This window comes from Cladophialophora carrionii (assembly GCF_000365165.1).
Source record: "Cladophialophora carrionii CBS 160.54 unplaced genomic scaffold supercont1.3, whole genome shotgun sequence".
Taxonomy (NCBI): domain Eukaryota; kingdom Fungi; phylum Ascomycota; class Eurotiomycetes; order Chaetothyriales; family Herpotrichiellaceae; genus Cladophialophora; species Cladophialophora carrionii.
This window is the reverse complement of record NW_008481828.1, coordinates 1,236,455-1,254,678: the sequence shown is the minus strand read 5'-3', so window position 1 is coordinate 1,254,678 and position 18,224 is coordinate 1,236,455. Positions and strand designations below refer to the sequence as shown.

The following is an 18,224-nucleotide window of genomic DNA, read 5'->3' as shown; positions in this document are numbered from 1 at the left end:
GGTCAGAGCGTGATGTTTGCCTGCTTCGCGCGTGTAGGTCATAGCATTATTCCGACTGTTGGCGATGAAGCTGCCTTAGGACAGACATGACCATGAGCTGGGACTTGAGATATGATGGGACGGCGAACGTTGGACATGTCCTCCTCCGTAGCAGAGCTCTCGGGGTTAGTACGGGGAAGTGGAATCAAGGCTGGTGCACTCTTGGCGCCCTTCTCCTTGCTTGGCACGCCTGGTTTCTCATTCCTCTATCACCCCTTCCTATATTTGTCTGCTCCACCATAAACAGAGGCGTTGCTATCGTGTGAAACGATTTCCTCCGCATGACGACGACAGTGATGTCCCAATTGCCAATCCCATCATCGTCCCCACCAAAGTCGACGCGATGGCAGGTTACACGGAAGATTGACGCATTCGATCCGTGTCGAAAAAGTGTCTCCTGGTCAGGTGCCCGGACATGACCGTCCGGCAATGGAACGTCCATTTCTGGTCGTGGCATGGTACCTCAGAATGAAGAACTTGTGAATGATGATGTTTACATCTAGAGGCCGCCCTGGTCTATATCACCAGCGTGTAAGTCTTGTTGAACTGTCTGTGTCTTTTGCCTTGGCCATAAACCTCGAGGCAATCAAGATATACTGCAGAACTCCCGCTATCGAGTCATCAGAATGTCGCCCAATGGAACCAACGGAGAGACTGAACCGAAGCACGGCAAGCTCTCATTTCCTGATGAGTACATGCCCGGTCTGCCCGCCAAGCATATGAACACCCCAGTTGAAGTGACTCCTTCATCCGAGGAGAAGGCTGCCGGGCGCTTCAACGATGCCAATATCAAACTATTCCTTTCTGGGATGCATCGAGACGGCGTCGTGGTAATCAAGGATGTGATTGATCCAGACCACCTCGATGTCATCAACGACTTCATGGTCGAGGACACCAAGAATGAGCTCGGCAAGGAGAACCTCTACAAGAACTTCGGAGCCGAGAACATCCAGCAAGGCCCTCCGCTGGCCCCCTCGAAATATTTCTTTGACGATGTCTATCTCAACAAACTCCTCTTTCACGCAGTCACCCTCTATCTGGGACCTAATGCAACGTGGAATATGATCAGTGGCAATAACGCTCTTCCACACGGTGTGAAGAGACAGCCTGTTCATTCTGATGCCATGTGCAACCATCCACCGGCACCCTTCTACGTGGTTGCAAATGTCTACACATGTGACGCAAGCGCAGAAAATGGATCGACAGAAATCTGGCTGGGGACTCACCACTTCAATACTGAGGCTCAAACTCCACCGGGTCCAAAAGGCGAGACACATATCACTGATGAATATGTGGAAGAGAGGAAGCGGACTCTCCCCGGTATCAATCCCACGGTCAAGAAGGGCTCCATCTTGTTCCGAGACATGAGATTATGGCACGCTGGTGTATGCAACACGTCTGACAATATGCGATATATGATCGCGCTAGGCTTCTCTGCGAGCTGGTGGCACGGCACCGCCAAGTTCCGGGTGCCGTCCGGTACAGGCGTGTTCGAACGCATCATTCATGGGACCAAGGGTCAAGGAATCACCCCTTTGATGGTCGAGCTGCGCCCAGAAGAGTACGAGAGACTGAGGGATGCGCATGACTTCAGCGACGTTGAGAAGATGACCTACGAAGGAGAGATATTCTGATCGGCAAGCACCATAGTATCGTAGTAGTCTTGTACTTTGGTCTCTGTCGATACCTATTGCGCGATTTGAGCCTCTTGTCGTTATGGATAACCGTTCTCTCCACCCAGCAGAATACACCTTTGATTCTTTTCACGTGCCGCTCGACACGAGGCTTATCGCGAGCCTCGTGCCGAATCCATGGCCAATCACCGCACCCCATGTCTCCTGGTCACGTGTGCGGAAGCTTTACAAGATCTTTCCGTAGAGTAATCCCATGATTTTCCAGTTCATGTTCCATCTCCACTCTCCCTGTGCTCTCACTTATGGGGCATCTTTCGTCTGCACCCTAGCGCTGCGCCGGCATTGACGGACAAGCTTGCCGACTTGTTCACAACTTCTGATGATCAACACTTCCCTGATTTGACGGATATGGCAGGAAATCATGAAGGTCGTGCAGCCGATGCTAACATGCCGTATGGGCAAGGCACCTCGCGCTCGCGCAGGTGCTGCAACAGTTGCAGTACAAGATGTCTGTCTCACCCATCCTCGGCATGTCAACGCACCGTAAGTTTGAAAGGCATTGAGCTGCGACGATATGCACGCCTCTGCCATTCCAATCTTTGCTTTGCTCACCAGCAGTGTCTGGGGTTTACCCACCACGTCACGAATCCGCGGCCAAGGCGCCAGCTGCTTTCCCTTTGGCAGTGCTACTTTCAATGGCTCTGTTCAGGCTCCCAGTGTCACAAGACAGGAGTGGTGGTGCCCTCAGTCTATGACCTACGGGTTTCTGGGATTCTCCTATCCAATGGAAGGGGAGTGCTACGATGACAGTTTTGAGCGCATCAACGCCGACCTTCGACGCCAGAAGCGAGACTTCGGCGCCAGCCTGATCAGAGTATACCTTCCATATTGTTATACAACCTACATCTGGGAGAACCTCATCAGAGCAGCGGTCGCGAACGATATGGGCGTCGTTGCCCAGGTGGCATGGCCTTTGAACGGTGATCCCGTTCGTACCTGACATCCTAGGGAAGTCTTCTACTGACGTCGGCTTCAGCTCGAGTATTGGCGGGACATTGCAGCATCCATCATTCAGATCCTCTCCAACAGCACCTACTCCGACATTGCACCATACGTCTTTCACAGCATCGAATTCGGAACAGAGCCCATAGGCGACCAGGATGATGGTGATAATTTCATCAACGAACTCAAAGCCTTCAGAGCAACTGTCAAGCCGTACGGGATACCCGTCGGCATCAGTGAAGACTGGGATCGTCCCGGTATACTGTGTACCAATTACACAGCCGGCGAGAAGCCGGGTCTCGGGCCGGTCGGAAAGCAAATCCTCCCACAGAGCGACTTCGTCCACAGTCACATCATGCCGTACTACCATGGCTACAACATCTCGGACTCTTGGGAGTATATCGCCGACCAAGTACAGTGGTACAAGAACTACACGCCCGTTCCACTTGTGATCTCCGAGGTGAGTATACCCGAACTCTCGTACGTCCGCAGCTGAACGCCGGTAATAAACAGACACAATGGGCCTGGGAACTCAACGTTCTTCATCAAGGAAGCAAAGATATCGGCGCGCAGCAGTACACCACGTTTTGGCACAACTACGACTCGAACTGCCAGTTCTTCAAGAAGAACAATGTAGGTTGGTTCTTGCACGCGTGGAAATGGGAAGGAACTTTTAACATGGTCATGCCGAACAACTCGTATGCCATTCCGAACTGGAAGCCGCAGAAGTGTTAGTCAAGCAGCGCGGGAGAGTCTTGGAATTAGCGCTCTTCTCTGCGAAGAGCGAAGCCACAGTCAAGTGAACGAATTGAGTGCCGAAGCAGAAAGTTAATAATGCCCCGACTTGCGTCTAGTCGATCATTGATAAGCACGAAGCATGTGCTACAGCGTAGATCGGAACATTGCATTACTGCGTATGCGGCGTCAAGCCCGAGGTGCGGTACAAAGCATAGATCTATCGTATCCACTCGCCTTCGCGAATACTACCCTGCCATGCCCTTCCCTGACCTGCATACATACTACGTACTGTAGTACATATCTCTGCACGGCAGAGTCTACAGTCCATCCGTGTTGCTATCTTGCCGGATACGCGGGCCTCAGCACACACACACGGCGGACTGTGATTCTTGCCCGACTGCCTGTCCCGCTCTCCGCTCCCAAGGTAAGTCGGGCACTGTGATTCGGAACTCGAAGTCGAAGTCTCCGCCGATGCAACGAGGCTGGAGTGGCATCTGCAGTAGCTGTCTGGACTCCACGCATTGCAGCACTTCAGCGAACCGCGCTGCACAACTCTCATAAAACGCAACTGACTCAATCTATGGGTCCATCGTATCAGACACGGCATCTATGATCTCGGACTGTAAGCTAGGTACGAAATACGTAAGCAAATGTTGTATATGTATGTAAATTCCAAGCAGAAGTTGAAAGCTGTCCAAATTCACCTCCATCCCAAATGCACTTGGAAGTACATGTAGAGTACCCAGAGTGCCCAGAGTATCACGAGTATCGTCCCCGCTGTCTGTGCTTCGTGCTTGTCCCTATCCCTGTCCTTGTGCGTGTGCCTCCGAGTACATACGGCCCTATCCATACGCTTCCCACAATGGCCCCGGCCTCACTCCCACCATCTCCATCCCCAACACCAGCGTCAACACCCGAGCAAGAGCCCACGACATTAACGTCAACGTCAACGTCAACGTCCGCCTCGATCTCGAATTCAACCTCGAACCCGCAACCAGAGACTATCACAAACCCGATAATCCACATCGTCCACTTCCGTTTCTACAAACACATCCCCACCTCCGTCCGGTCCAGCATCTCTCGCCAATTCGTGGCCCTGCAGACACGGTGTCTCCACCCCGTGACGCGAAAGCCGTATATCAAAAGTTTCACCGGCGGGAAAGACGTCTCGATCGAGAACCTGCACAAGGGGTTTCACGCCGCATTTGTGCTCGAGTTTGAATCGCCCGAGGATCGCGATTGGTATGTCAATTCCGATCCCGTGCACAGGGGGTTCGGGGTGGATTGTTTGACCGGGGTTGTGGAGGATGTGATGGTCGTGGATTTTCGGAGGGGCGAGTTTTGAGAGTTTTGATAGTTTTGATATTTTCTCAGACAGACGCAACAACGGTGAGAGCTCTCAGCTTCGGGCTTGCATGTCAAGGTATGAGCGCTGAGCGCTGCTGGCTGCTGGCTGCTGGCTGCTGGGTGTCTCAAAGAGGCATTGTTAAGCCCAGGACTGGGATCAGGCTTTCTCATGGAAGAAGGGCAGCGAGGGGGACGACTAGTAGACAGATCGAGATCAGATGAAGGAATTTGGGCCAAAAAATTGAAAGAGACACGGCTTGTCTAAGCTGATTTTGTGCCAACGGAGCGAATCTAGAGAAGGACAGGGACATGAAGAGCTGTCAGGATAGGGTTGTCGATCGCGCCGGAGTGTCCTGACGGGTCCAATGATTTATGAAGCATTCAAATTGTACGTACGTCAACTTCTCACTTCAATTTCAGATGGCTGTCGCAGACAGTACATATGTCCTCTCCGTCCTCGATTCGGCCCTCTCTCGCCCACGCGCTGCTCGTACACTCAAACCTCAACATCGTGGACTTCGGCAATCTGGTAGTCCTTGAATTTCCGCGCCGGAACACCCTTCTCAAACATGTAGTCCAGCTCTTGATACGTGCGGCCCTTTGTCTCAGGTAAGCGGAAATAGCACCATACCGTGGCAATGGTGCTGAATGCCGCAAAGAAGAAACCGGTTTTCCCCCGCCAGTTCCACGACGACGCATTCAGCATGTATGGCACTAGGACGGTCATGATGATTTGAGCGATAGAGCCGCTACTTGTAGCTAAAGCAACCGTCTGTGACCGCAGACGAGTGGCCCCGATTTCGGCGAAAATGACAAAATTGATCGGACCGACCGTGCTCTGGAAGACAAAGGTCAAGAAGTCGAGCAGACCTGCCTGAGCCCAGGCGATGCCAGGACGTGAGGTATAGTTTGGCGCACAGTCCAAGATACCGATGATGAAGAGCGAAATCGCCATCACGCCCACGCCGTACATGTAGATCGTGCGGCGACCAAAGAAGGACATGAAGACCCAAGAGCAGCAAGTCGCCACGAACCCAATCGCCGTGTTGCCCACACCCATGTTGAAGGAAGCACTCGTGGGAAGACCGGCAAGTGTGAAGAAGTAGACGGCATATCCAATCAGAGAAATGCCCGTGATGACTTGGAATATCTGCACCATGATGGCGACTTCCGTGCGCGCCCGGCTCGACGCCCTAAAGCACTCGATGAATGTCGTGTCCTTCTCGATTTCAATCTCGTGCAGCGTAGTGGCTTCGATATTGGCAAGAGTGGCTTTGATGTCGACCCTGGGCGAATCCTTGGCTAGGCGCCTGAGGGCGTGTTCAGCTTCGGCGATGCGCCCTTTTCGGACAAGCCACCAGGGGCTTTCGGGTGCGAAGAAGAGGCCGAGGCCCAGGATCGGGATCCAGACCCATTGGATGGCGAAAGGGATGCGATATGCCCATTGTGTTGTATTTTCCGAGAAGCCCTTGCCGACGCCAGAGGCGACAAATTGTCCGATGACATAGGCTAAATTCATGCCGGCGTTCAGGATGCCCCGAAGCGCCAACGGGCAAACCTCAGAAGCATAAGTAGGTGCTAGCACGACGTAAGTGCCATAGAGGATGCCAGCAAGGAACTCTCCAGCAGCCAAAGTGTGGATGCTATTCGCAAACATCTGCAGGAAGATGAAGGCCGTGCTGAAGAACAAAGAGCCCCAGAATACTTTCTTCCGACCCCATCTTTCCATGGGCCAGGATGCAGTGAACGCTCCGAGGAACTGCCCAACTGGCGTACCCATGCCGAGAACCTGTAAGTTCCCATCAGCCTTGACTAGCACCGACAGAAAACAATGGCGAGAGAGCATGAGTTGTATAGTTGCTTGAAGTCTCGGTTCACTCACGTTTTGCCATTTCGCGGACACCTCATATCCGATGTCCCCGCCGTAATTGTGACCATACTTCTTGACGAAGGCCGGCAAAGCATAGAAGCTGTATATCAAGCCTGAGTCGTAGCCAACCATTACCTACAAAGAGTCAGAGCACGATCTCTCATCGACTTCCGGCGGGGCAAGGTGAATCTGCCGAGTACATACCAATGACCAGGCGAATAGCGCTGCCCAGAATACCGCATAAGGGTATAGCTTGATGGCCTCGATGACCCCCAGGGAGTGTTCAATGTGAGTTGCCACCTTCGACTGCTCCAGCATCTCCGCATGCTGTTCCTCCTTGACATTGAGCACCTCGCCTTTCATGTCACCCCTGCTTGAAGCCATCGCGGATGAATACCTTCAAGGGCCTGCTGGTCACTGTTACCTTTGTGTCCCCGTATTGGACGAGGTATTTCGGTACTTGGAGAAGATCAAGTTGTCAATCAGACCATGGGATTGAAGCCGGTCCCGAGCGATGACTCTGAAGCAATATACATGTCTACCGTTCGATATCTCGAGGCGCGAAGATAAGAGCTTGCCGGCGTGGTAACGGTAGCAGTCCACTTATCTGGACAGTGATAGTGAATGCCTTTTGAAGGATGCTACCATTTCAGGCTGTTGAAGGCGGTTCTCCTCGCCATAGACCCGGGATAATTGATAAGGAAACAGATCTACGGGATGCGGAATGTGACCTCCGTGTCTCCATTGTGGTCACGCTTCCCCAGATTTCGCGGCTAGCGTTTTGTGGAGGCCGCGCAGTCACATCGAATGCGGAGTGATATATTGGCCTGTATTGACTAAAGCTTAGCTGGTTGGCGGGAAGAAGCCTCTAGTACAGCATGCCAGCCAGTGTTGGATTCGTTGCGAGATTGAAAGAAACAGAAAAAGATGGACAGAGAACTCTGATGAGCAGTGAGCTGAGTGGGAAAGCCGGCAGACGGCAGGCGGGAAGGCGCGACTGCCTTATCTTCAAGCCCCGCGGCCCAAATGGCGTCGCCTAAACGGCCACTGGCTTAACTAACTAGTTAAAGACCCACCTGGACGATAAGGTAGGAAGGAGAATCTCCAGGTCCGACGTCGTCCCGACTCACATGACCTTCATCACTGGATCATCCGAACTTCACATCTATCTCACTTTCCCTTCATGCCCATGTCACACTAGGTCCGGCCACTTATATCCAGCACCGCTATTTACTCGGCCTCGACGCCGTTACACAGTACTGATCAGGAGGAGTTGTGTGCATTGACTAGTATCGACAATGCGCCCATAACATTCCGTCTTCATGATCCCCTCTGACACTCAACGAACGTATCTCCAGGAGCAGCTTCTCCTAGAATGTCAGCGAACCATGGCCTTTCCCTACATGATTTTGCGCTTGTGGAGGCTCGTACGGCCACAAAGAGTCTCGTGCAAAATGCGTCGCGAGATCCTCGCATAAAAACGGCATGCGCTGAATGCAAGTAAGCCTCCTCGTCATGGTGGATGAGTCTTCTCCTCCAGCTGTCAACGTGGCCGATTTGAGCATTGGCGTTCATGGGCTCAGAGAACACTCTACAGGCGTCGGAAGATAAAGTGCGACGGGGCGTGAGTAATCCTCAAACACCCGCTCCGTTCTAGCCAGATTCCCAGCGATGGTATTTGACACAAACCTCGAGTGCTGACAACAAGGTAGCCACCCATGCTATTCTTGTCGCTGGTACAAGCACCCTGAAAGATGCATCTACACAATCTCACGCCCAGCACTGATCCTGAGTCGAAAGTAAGTCCCGCAAATGTGCCATTACCGGCACAAGGAAATCGCTAAGCGAAAGAAGGAACTTCGAGTCTGTCAGGCAACGTCTCGAAACGGCAACCGATGTTCTTACGAAGTTGTTTCCCTCACAACCGATCGACGCACTGAGTGGCCTTTCTCGCGAGGAACTGTTCGAAAGGCTCCCCTCCTCGTTGAGAACACCAATACCGAGACAGGAGCAATCTCGAGTGAGCCTGCAACTCGGCACAGCCGTCCATGACAGCGTCACATCTCCTGTCTCGCTTGAAGCAGGAGCAATCGAAGATGACTCCTTCACCCATGGAGACAAAGACAGCGCTGCTACTGGCGCTGCGCTTGTATCCCAGGGCGAAGATGCTTCTTCCGAGGCTGGAGATGATGTGAACGCCCTCTCGGCCACGTCGGCGCAGCCCTCGTCATATGTTGGCCCGTCCTCCACAATGCAACTGTTTCGCACTATCCTCCGGATTGCACCTGAATCCACGGGGCAACAACGGTCTTGCCAAAGTCCCACGACTAGCCAACAAAGTGGTTCGATCCGCTCCCCTGAAGCTGCCTACGGTGCACCACCGTCTCATCAGATGACAGAGAGAGAAAATACTCTGATTAATGCTTACTTTCGTTGGGTCCATCCTGCAGCGCCAGTGCTTGATGAGGTTGAGTTCCGAAAGACTGCTTCATCTGGAACTCGAAATGACTCTCCATGGCTCTGTCTGTTCAACATGGTGCTTGCATTAGGTTCCATTGGGACAACGAGGACGGATTCGAGAGAACATCTGACCTATTATCAAGCCGCGAAATCTCATTTGGATCTCGAGGGCCTTGGGAACAAAAGTCTCGAATATCTTCAAGCCTTAATTCTCATGGCCGGCTGGTACAACCATTACCGCAACCGCCCAAACCTTGCATCTGCTCTACTTGGAGCTGCATTTCGCATGGCATATGCCCTCGGCCTTCACAAAGAACCGGCCGGTACTAACGCACCAGGAGAGCATCTAGAGTTGAGGCGGAAGATCTGGTGGAATCTTGTCGTCTTCGACGCGGCTGAGGCTGTGACCCTGGGTCGCGCTTTAGACACAAAGGTCTTTGAGACGGAAGTCCAATGTCCGAGAGATGTGGTAAGGCTCTATTGCGTTTTGTTATCTCTTTCCTGCCAACCTCATATCCTTCGTGACCGCTTGCTGACTGCCGCTGAGGGTTTAGTCGGATGCCACTCTAGACTCTCCGTCTCCGGCTTCAGTATTGGCCATTACGATTGGCTTCTCGCGCATAATGATAGAGATCCAAAGCCGTTTGATGACAGCTCCAGCGTTGACTTTCACCGAGTCGCTTAGCCTCGATGCCCATCTTGTTGATTGGTACGAATCTCTTCCGAATTACTTCCACAGGCTGGTCGGCAACGTAGGCTCCACGCTGCCGGAAGGCTCCGTCTCGAAACCATTCGTGCAGCCTTTGTTGACAATCAAGTGGCGGTATCTCAATCTGAGATTGTTGCTCTACCGGCCAAGCCTTATGGAAGCCGTCCTCCACCGGATCCGGTTCAGCGACCTCACCTCGGATCAGCGCCTGTGCATACGAAAATGCCTTACTCTTTCTGCCGAGACGGTCGACTCGGCCAAGCAGCGTTCGTCCGAAACGCCCAATCAGTACATTGCCTGGCCCACTACATGGTACTTGCTGCAAATCTGCATGGTGCCCTTGCTGAGCTTGTATGTCTTCCGTGAGGAGACCAACGACCAAGGCTCCCGAACAGCGGCCGTCCAACACATAGGTTTTAAGAATTCTAGCAACGGCAGGGACTCAGTCCGGCAGATTAGGGATGAGTGTCACAGGCAGGTACAGATTACTCTGTCCTTGATGAAGGAGATGGAGCCTTGGGCTGTCGCATCGGGCAAGATGCACGACCTTCTCAGCCACTTGTACGAAGCCAGAGACCAGCAGCTTCGAGTCTGGAATAACGCCGAAGAGAGTCCCGTGCTCGTCTTTGGTTCTCCGGACAGTTCCTCCCTACAGCAGAGTGTCCAGCCCCATTCAAGGCCCGTGGACCCTGATCCTGGAAACACAAGCAATAACATTCATTCCAAGTACAACAACGTCCTTCCACAGGAATACGCTAGCACCATTCCCGACAACATTAATTTTATCCCGGCCGCTCAGCCTCAGATCAGTGGTGGTGCGAACAATAATCTCACGGGTCAATTCGAGCAATTTTCACGGGACTGGTCGAGGTATAACAGCTTCACATGGCCAAATGCAACGCTCGAAAGCCTCTTTGACTTGCCAGATGAATTTCAATACATCAATCAAGACCCATTTGGAGTCGGCTAAACCACTGGTTGCACAATTCCTCGCCGTCAACTGCGGCTTTCTATGCACAGAGCCGGACAAAGTCACTAAGACAACTATACCCGGCCTTTCAACCTCGATACAGCCGCAGTGACATTCTCATTCTAGACGACCACAGTTTTCCTGCTAACATCCATCCCTTTCCGCCTGGAAAGCCGACTAAGTTGAACCTCAAGAGCTCGAATGGCAATGCCGAGAGCTCAACTTCGTTTCTCATCGGCACGCAGCAGAGATCGGTGGCTGCAAGTGGGCATCTCGGCCCTGCTGACTCGGCCGAGATCCACAGTTCGGGCTCGGCGCTACCATCAAAAGATCAATCTCAAGCTCTTTCGGTCTTTTCACGCCCCGCCTTCCATTCGTCTATCAAGCCGACATAATCCTCAGGTCCATACGGGTCAAAAATATCTGCCATTTTCCCTGGCTTGCGGTGCGAGTTCAGGTTCAGGTCACTCAACAACATGTCGAGATAGGGAACAGCATCGAAGACAAAGTCTGGAAAGCTGGGACCATAGCTAGTAGGATATCGCCACTTGCCAAATTGGGTGTGGAGAACCGTCTGCCAGCGAATATCGTCCTGTGAAGAAGGCAGTCTGCTGAGATTGCCATCAAAGAAGGCGCAGATCCAGAGGGCTTGGACAGTGGCAACCGTTGACGTCGTAATGCAGGAGAGCATGCCTGCGAAAGCTATGTTCCGCTTTGGGACCATGGCGGGGGGCACTGTGAATCGGTACATCCGGAGTGGTTGATGCATTCTTTCGGACAACTTTTCTTCGAGCTCGCGTCTTCGCTGGGGTTGAGCGTTGAGGCTTGGGAGTTTCCGAAGAATCTCTCGATCCGCCTCCTTGGCCAGGTCATCCAGGTCAGCGGGCGAGTGATGAAGTCCCACGTCAGCTTCGCTTCCGGCAACGAACTGCAGTGTAGGTTCTTTCTTCCAGCCGGTCGCCAGGATCACGACGTCTGGCTTGAGAGTATCCCCGGATTTCAAGCTCACCGAGTGTGGACCAAACCCAACGACCTCATCAATGTGCACGCGAACCTTGCCTTCTCTGACGAGGTCGAAAAAGCTCGTTGGGTAATTGTGGATGCTCAGTGAACTGCCCACGTAGAATGCAGGATCCCACGGTTTCAACTTCTTCAGCTCCGGATGCGAGTCGTACTTGTTCAGCGCTATCACGTCACTAGCAAGGATCTTCCAGAAGGTGGAAACGATGCCGCGGCCCAGGAAGGTCGAGTGCAGGAAGTTGCGAATTCCAGAGTACCCGTCCTCGGCACCCCAGATGCAAGGGCTAAGCCAAGTGAGGAAGCGCGTGTGGACGAGCTTTTCGAGCCATTTCTTCAGCGGCGTCACGTAGGGAGGCGCCATCCAGACGGGCCCACGGCCAGATTCCCGGATCACCATGTCGACCTGTACGCCAGCGGTGGCGTATGCGTACGCGACGTCCCATGCTGACTTGGCGCCGCCGACGACGACAGCACTTTTGGTGGCCGCGATGGTGTCGGCTTTCTTGGCGAAGTCTCGAGCATGGAACAAAGGGCCCTCGAAATCCTGCATGCCAGGTAGATCTGGAATATATGGCTGCGAGGTCAATCCCGTGGCGACTATCAATTTCTTGGTCTCGAAGGTCGAGATCTCCTGCTTGGAAGATGCAGCAGTCGCAGAAACAGAGGATGGTGAAGAGGCCTTGAGCAGCCAGCCTCCATCTTTGGTTGGTTCCACAGAGTCGACTCTAGTGTTGAACCGTGTCCGCTCGAGAACGCCAAATTTCTCAGCATAGTCTGTAAGATAGCGATGAAGGACCGTCCCCGGGATGTGCTCCCCGGGCTTGACTCCATAGGTATCCTGGTTCATTGGAAAGTCAGGATATTCATACGTGCCCAGCATGTTGTTGGACTTGAGACCCGGGTAGAGGCGGTCTTGGGCCCAGACGCCGCCGACTGACGTGTTGGCTTCCAGGACGGCCACATTCTCGGACGGATGGAGTTCGATGTATGTTTTTGCGGCTGCGAGGCCGTACCAGCCTTATCAAGACGCCAGCGATAGAGCATGTTAGCTGTAGTACGGCGTCCCAGTTGGCGGTCGGAGGTTATTCTGATTGAGACTTGGATGGGCCGGACTTACCGGTGCCTACGACGATGAGATCAAATCTATCCATTGGAATGAGATCTCTTTGCTCGTCCGTCCAACAGTTAAAGTTGACGTTCGGATTTCCCACTCGTGATAGCTGACTGACCGCTCAAGCGATAAGAAGAAATATTGCTCGCCGTGAATGCCCCTCGTCGATGGCAAAATTCAATGCGCGATAAGGTTTCACGCAGACGCAGGAAGTTGAAGTTGTCCTTTCCGAACGAGCCGCTCGTCGCGCCGAGGAGAATTGGTGTACTTCGGATATGCAATCAGAGCATGGATCATTCTCCGTAGAAGTGGTGATTTTTTGACAGCGACGCCTCGCTCGTAATCCTCGTACACAGCCGAGGCAGTTCGCGCGGAGTCTACCCCGTCAGCACATGCTTCGTACGAGTTCCAGCCGTGCTCACGAGCCGTTGCAACGGAGAGCACGAGCCACCGTGTAAGTCTCTGAGCACGGAGTAGCTAGACAAGACACTGACACCTCGACCCTGAAGATCATTGTCTGAAAAAATCCCATGCTTGTCTCGCGGTCCGCACGCCATCTCCTTGCAACTGCGTCAATGGGCTCGAACTAGTGGGACGGAAGCAGTACTTGAGGCAAAACCGCAATTGTGTTCACTTGACAGGTTCGCTTGAGGAGCTCCTTAAGTAATTGAAGTGTCAGGCGGAGACACGTTCACCACTCACAAACCCACCGTCAAGGCCCGGGCTGCATTGGCGTCCAGGTCCACAGCCCCAAGGTCCACATTAGCGAGAGAGAGATACGAGTAAAATCTTGTCCTTCCGGTGGGCTAGCAAGGCAGGGCGATATCAGTATCCATGTGAAGTTTAAGTCCGCAATCAACATGAGCAGACGAAATGGAAAGCAGTAAGTCAGTTTGGGGTGAGACGCAAGTGAGCAAGTGATGTCCAGAACGTCGTACCCAGTACAGCGCCAGCAGCGGCACCGAGCAGCTTCCTCGGGCCTTCCCTCGAGCCTCTTAACTGCCCCCGAAAAAATGTCCTTGGTGGGCCGGCTGCCCGCAGCTGCCCTACCAGGTGAAGGACTCTCGTTCAGCTCCATGTTGGCGGGAGTGGCGGGGCAAGAGGTATCGAGAACCCAGCCAATCGCACCTCTCGGGGAACTTGGGCTAGTGCCTGTCGATCTCTCCCGGGGATTTCATGAATTAGTGGGAATTCTCACTTTGGCTTCTTCACTTCACCTTCACTCCACCTCTCTCTGATAGATCAGCGATTTCGAACGCTTTGAGCCGTACCAACCATTTACCGAAGTTTCACGTCTCTTCTAGCACCGCTGCTTCGGGTGCCTGGTCCGCACAACTACGGATGATCTACCGGCAGATTTCCACACCTGCCATAATTTTCAACGGCCATGACTGGCCACATCATCTTCTTGACAGCTTCTGTGCACATGGAGCCTCGAGCCATGCCCGCTGTCCACGCCCCTAGCCTTGCCCACCTGTTCAGCCAATTACCGAACAGCGTAGACTCCAGATGAGATCCCTTGTCGCTTCGCATAGAGTTTTACATTGATACCAACCACGAAATTAACCGGGGTGACAATTGATGAAGCTGGCCCGAACCGGGCGGAGAATGGCCTTTTTCAGACTAGGACACTCTCAGAGGCCTCCGTGAGCCCCAGCGCTGCACAGGGTGAGATGCACCATAGCGTACGAGTACCGCGAGACGGTTGTTGTCGATCATGCTTGCTTACGCCATATCCTCCGGCAGGGCAGGCCATGTCCTTCAAGACCGTCTGCGTGCCAAGTGGGAATCGCAAACTCCTGGCTCCTGGATGATGCGACGGGGAGTTCATCCGTGTGCAGTGTGAACAGACAGGCCTTCAACATCTGCCAACCTCACGTGGGGACCAAGGGGACGCATATCTTCTATATCACCTCCGTCACGCCATGGTATTTTCGTGCTCTCGCTCCGGAACTTTATAATCATACTTTTCGATCTCAAGGCAGTGGTTGCAGACCCTTCACCATGGCGACTGACTTCAACACCGAGGCATTTACCCTCCTTGCAGTGGGAGTTCTGGTCGTGGCAACGAGGACTGTCTCCAGACTGTCGATTGCTGGTATCAAGGGGCTATGGCTTGAGTAAGTCTCGTGTCTCCCACCGCCTTCAAGCACTTCCCAGGCCATGTCAATGCTGACCGATTCGGATATATAGTGATTATCTGATGTTGTTTGCGACGGTACGATTTCTTGGCTGACACACTACGCGACCGTCATGCTGACATTTTTAGGTCGTCTATGGTCTCGAGACAGGTACAGCATATGCTGTAGGAGCGTGGTGGCACGGCCTCGCGAACAATGGGATGACTGATGAAGAACGGCGAACCTTGGACCCGAATTCACAAGAATATCAGTTCAGAGTGAACGGTTCGAAGACCCAGCTCGTAGGCTGGAGTCTTTACACCTTGTTGTTATGGGTCTTGAAGTTATGCATGATCATATTCTATCAGCGACTGACGTGGGTGTTATCTTTTGCGCTCCATCGCATGGCAATAGGCTGACCTTTTACGCACAGGGAGACCCTCGACCATATGAAAATGAGAGTTCGTATCGGCTATGCTGTTGTCATTTCGACATACCTGGCTACTGAGCTGTCGATTCTGTTCGGATGCCATCCGTTTCACAAAAACTGGCAGATCTACCCGAACCCAGGCAGTGAGTTTTGTCGTTCGGCGGACTGGAGTGCTTCGGCTTACACGATTTGCAGACCACTGCCAACCCGCAATCTCCAAGATCGACCTCTACGTTACTGTCGTGCTGAACGTCTTCTCGGACGCGTACCTATTGTCCATCCCGATCCCGGTGAGTTGATGGCACAAGCATATTATCGTCGCACCATGACTATTTGCTGACCCATGTTTGACCTGCAGATGCTCCTGAAAGCGGACGTCCCAATGGTGAAGAAGCTATCCTTGATCTTCATTTTCAGTGGCGCAGTTTTTGTCATGGCCGCTGGTATTCTGCGTGCAGCCCTCATCCTCGAGGTTTGTCTCTTGCTACACGGTGGGAACGCCGACCATTCAGTATAGAGCGCTGACAAGTTCTATAGGATCCAATCGGTGGTGCTCAAGCGGCTGGCAGTTGGGCCGTGCGGGAAACCTTCGTTGCCGTCGTTGTCTGCAACTTACCGCTTGTATACCAGGGTGGTCGACTCCTTTTCAAGTCGCCTGCGGCCAAGAATCTCTTCTCTCGAGCCACGTCCCGTCAAGGTTACAGCAAGTCGAGCGACGATTCCAACTTCGAGATGACTTCGAAGTCTACCGTCCCCGAAACCGATTTTGATGCCCGGCGGACACAGTCGCAGCAGGAATTCTTCAAGGCGCCTTGAGTGAAAACGATGTTGAATATCAAGACGTCGGGAAAATATCTGGGAGAAGGTATGGAAGACACAGTCATGGCCTCCTGATTGAGGATGTTTTGCGGCGTCAAGCCACAACCACGGTCTCTACTGTACTATAAAAGTCATCCCCGAGACTATCTAACCTCGGCGGCGTCCAAACGCCATGTGCCGCTGTTCTGTTTAGCTCCATGAGCACAAGCAGGACTGGCCACTCATATACCCCAAAATATCATATGTTCACGGCTCACAAGTAGAAACGGCGTCACAGCCTAACATGTTCCCGTCGAGTGATGAGATATCCACGCCTACGACCAGTCAACTGAAGGTCAGCACCGCTGACAGGGGCTGAAATATAAGTGCAAACTCGAAGCTCGCACAGCAACCAGCAATACTGAGACACGGGCTCATTGGCATTGAAATACAAGAGAGGGAGCAGACTCTCAATCAAATCACGTTGGAGGATGCCTATGCCTCTAAAGACAATAGAACACCCTATCGTACTGTAGGAGTAATCCTCGGGTGACGCCATCTCCAGTCGACGTCTGTCTCCCCCCGGAGGGAGCGGTCAACATGTCGTCGGTGACATTCATATACACAGCCGAAGAGTTCGAAGGAGCCCGAAGTCTGACCAAATCATGCTCCTCGGACGTGCAAATCGTGTACAAGACGGCATGGTTGACCAAAGAGGTCTATGTCTGCCCCCGAGGCATCTCAGTAGACGCAGGCAATCCCTCTGCTTGCGGTGGATTGTGCAGGAAAACGCAGGGCGATGAGGACGATGAGTTTGTCGATGAGCACGTACTGAAAAGGTGGTGATCTCGAAGAAGACTGTATTCGACTGTGGGCTGTGGTTTCCGAAATGACGCGCAAGTCCAGAATGGCGGAAACGTCTCGACGCGACGTTCTTCCTCGAAAGCCGAGACGGTCGATCAACGGCTGAGATGAAGTCGTTGCATCGAGGCAATGAAACGAGACTCTCGGTATGGGAAATTGATCCTCAACAACGACGCAGGGCATTGGGAACAGGACAGCGCCACTCAGATGTCGATACGTTCATCTTGTCATATCATATTCTGTTTCAAGCAAACGTGGGGAGGTTGGACGTTGGACTAAGATATCGACTGTGCTTCCAAGTCAGTGCCACCTTGGACATCCAAAAAGCAAAGATACCTTCCTGGTCGGGCTGATTGCGATGGACCATACATCCACTCTCAACACAATCCATTAATGCATAAAAAGCAGTAACCGCGAAGTTCAAGCAATCAAAAGGCCCATCGTCGTTCATAACGTACAGCGCGTCTCGTCGCCTCGGATCCCAAGCATGAACATTTGCCTGGCTCACAGAAGCTCAGGGTTTCAAGAAAATAGAGAGCCTCCTGGAGCCTGCCGGAGCCTGCCGGAGCCTCAAGTGGCCGAGTGCAGAGTGCTGATTGAGAATCTCCCGGGCCCTTTCTAGCGGTCCTCTGCTCGGCCAGTACCTCGTTCGACCAGACAAGCATGCAATAGGTCACGGCGATAAATGCCGAAACGCACTTTGCTCGTCCATGATAAGCCGTTGTCGTGATTTGCCAAGGCTTTCCTATACACATTGAACCAGTGGCAGTGTGCATATGAGAATTCAAAGGGAATAAGGATCGTCGGACACGGTGAACCGGGCCACTGAGGATGTGTGATGATTCATACTGATAACATACCGTAGGACACAGGCCCAGACAGTTTCCTCGGCCCCCACTTGCCCCTCGATGCCCCTCCCGAGCTTCCGTGTTATCCCTTCTTCAGGTTCTTATATTAGGCCGAGCAGTCCTTGAACAACGTTGAGGATCTTCGTTCTGCTTTTTATTTCCTCTTTCCATCTCCGCTGTACCAATCTCCGTGAGTCCAGGACCTTGCATCCGCGCAAAGGAAGAACAACATTGAATCCACTCCGAGTACTCCCCTCCAGGCCT

The 18,224-nt window shown here is 52.9% G+C and overlaps 8 protein-coding genes across 8 annotated transcripts; 6 read left to right on the top strand and 2 right to left on the bottom strand.

Annotated features, from left to right (window-relative positions):
* Window positions 1-665: 665 nt before the first annotated feature.
* G647_03841 (uncharacterized protein) lies at window positions 666-1,673 on the top strand (the record flags this gene model as incomplete). Its single annotated transcript, XM_008728186.1, has 1 exon — window positions 666-1,673. One exon carries the CDS (start codon window positions 666-668, stop codon window positions 1,671-1,673), a length of 1,008 nt encoding a protein of 335 aa, XP_008726408.1.
* Window positions 1,674-2,247: 574 nt separating this feature from the next.
* Window positions 2,248-3,410, top strand: G647_03840 (uncharacterized protein; the record flags this gene model as incomplete). Its single annotated transcript, XM_008728185.1, has 3 exons — window positions 2,248-2,661; window positions 2,710-3,135; window positions 3,189-3,410. 3 exons carry the CDS (start codon window positions 2,248-2,250, stop codon window positions 3,408-3,410), a joined length of 1,062 nt encoding a protein of 353 aa, XP_008726407.1.
* Window positions 3,411-4,275: 865 nt separating this feature from the next.
* Window positions 4,276-4,758, top strand: G647_03839 (uncharacterized protein; the record flags this gene model as incomplete). The annotated part of the gene is made up of 1 exon (XM_008728184.1): window positions 4,276-4,758. One exon carries the CDS (start codon window positions 4,276-4,278, stop codon window positions 4,756-4,758), a length of 483 nt encoding a protein of 160 aa, XP_008726406.1.
* A 498-nt stretch (window positions 4,759-5,256) lies between these two features.
* G647_03838 (uncharacterized protein) lies at window positions 5,257-6,993 on the bottom strand (the record flags this gene model as incomplete). Its single annotated transcript, XM_008728183.1, has 3 exons — window positions 5,257-6,549; window positions 6,643-6,765; window positions 6,835-6,993. 3 exons carry the CDS (start codon window positions 6,991-6,993, stop codon window positions 5,257-5,259), a joined length of 1,575 nt encoding a protein of 524 aa, XP_008726405.1.
* Window positions 6,994-8,203: 1,210 nt separating this feature from the next.
* Window positions 8,204-10,769, top strand: G647_03837 (uncharacterized protein; the record flags this gene model as incomplete). The annotated part of the gene is made up of 4 exons (XM_008728182.1): window positions 8,204-8,280; window positions 8,343-8,429; window positions 8,482-9,559; window positions 9,645-10,769. 4 exons carry the CDS (start codon window positions 8,204-8,206, stop codon window positions 10,767-10,769), a joined length of 2,367 nt encoding a protein of 788 aa, XP_008726404.1.
* A 337-nt stretch (window positions 10,770-11,106) lies between these two features.
* On the bottom strand, window positions 11,107-12,940 carry G647_03836 (uncharacterized protein; the record flags this gene model as incomplete). Its single annotated transcript, XM_008728181.1, has 2 exons — window positions 11,107-12,806; window positions 12,907-12,940. The coding sequence occupies 2 exons, from the start codon at window positions 12,938-12,940 to the stop codon at window positions 11,107-11,109; spliced, it is 1,734 nt and encodes a 577-aa protein (XP_008726403.1).
* Window positions 12,941-14,904: 1,964 nt separating this feature from the next.
* G647_03835 (uncharacterized protein) lies at window positions 14,905-16,266 on the top strand (the record flags this gene model as incomplete). The annotated part of the gene is made up of 7 exons (XM_008728180.1): window positions 14,905-15,020; window positions 15,094-15,118; window positions 15,170-15,400; window positions 15,458-15,593; window positions 15,646-15,740; window positions 15,809-15,922; window positions 15,988-16,266. 7 exons carry the CDS (start codon window positions 14,905-14,907, stop codon window positions 16,264-16,266), a joined length of 996 nt encoding a protein of 331 aa, XP_008726402.1.
* Window positions 16,267-16,848: 582 nt separating this feature from the next.
* G647_03834 (uncharacterized protein) lies at window positions 16,849-17,094 on the top strand (the record flags this gene model as incomplete). Its single annotated transcript, XM_008728179.1, has 1 exon — window positions 16,849-17,094. The coding sequence occupies one exon, from the start codon at window positions 16,849-16,851 to the stop codon at window positions 17,092-17,094; it is 246 nt and encodes an 81-aa protein (XP_008726401.1).
* Between the last annotated feature and the right edge of the window lie 1,130 nt (window positions 17,095-18,224).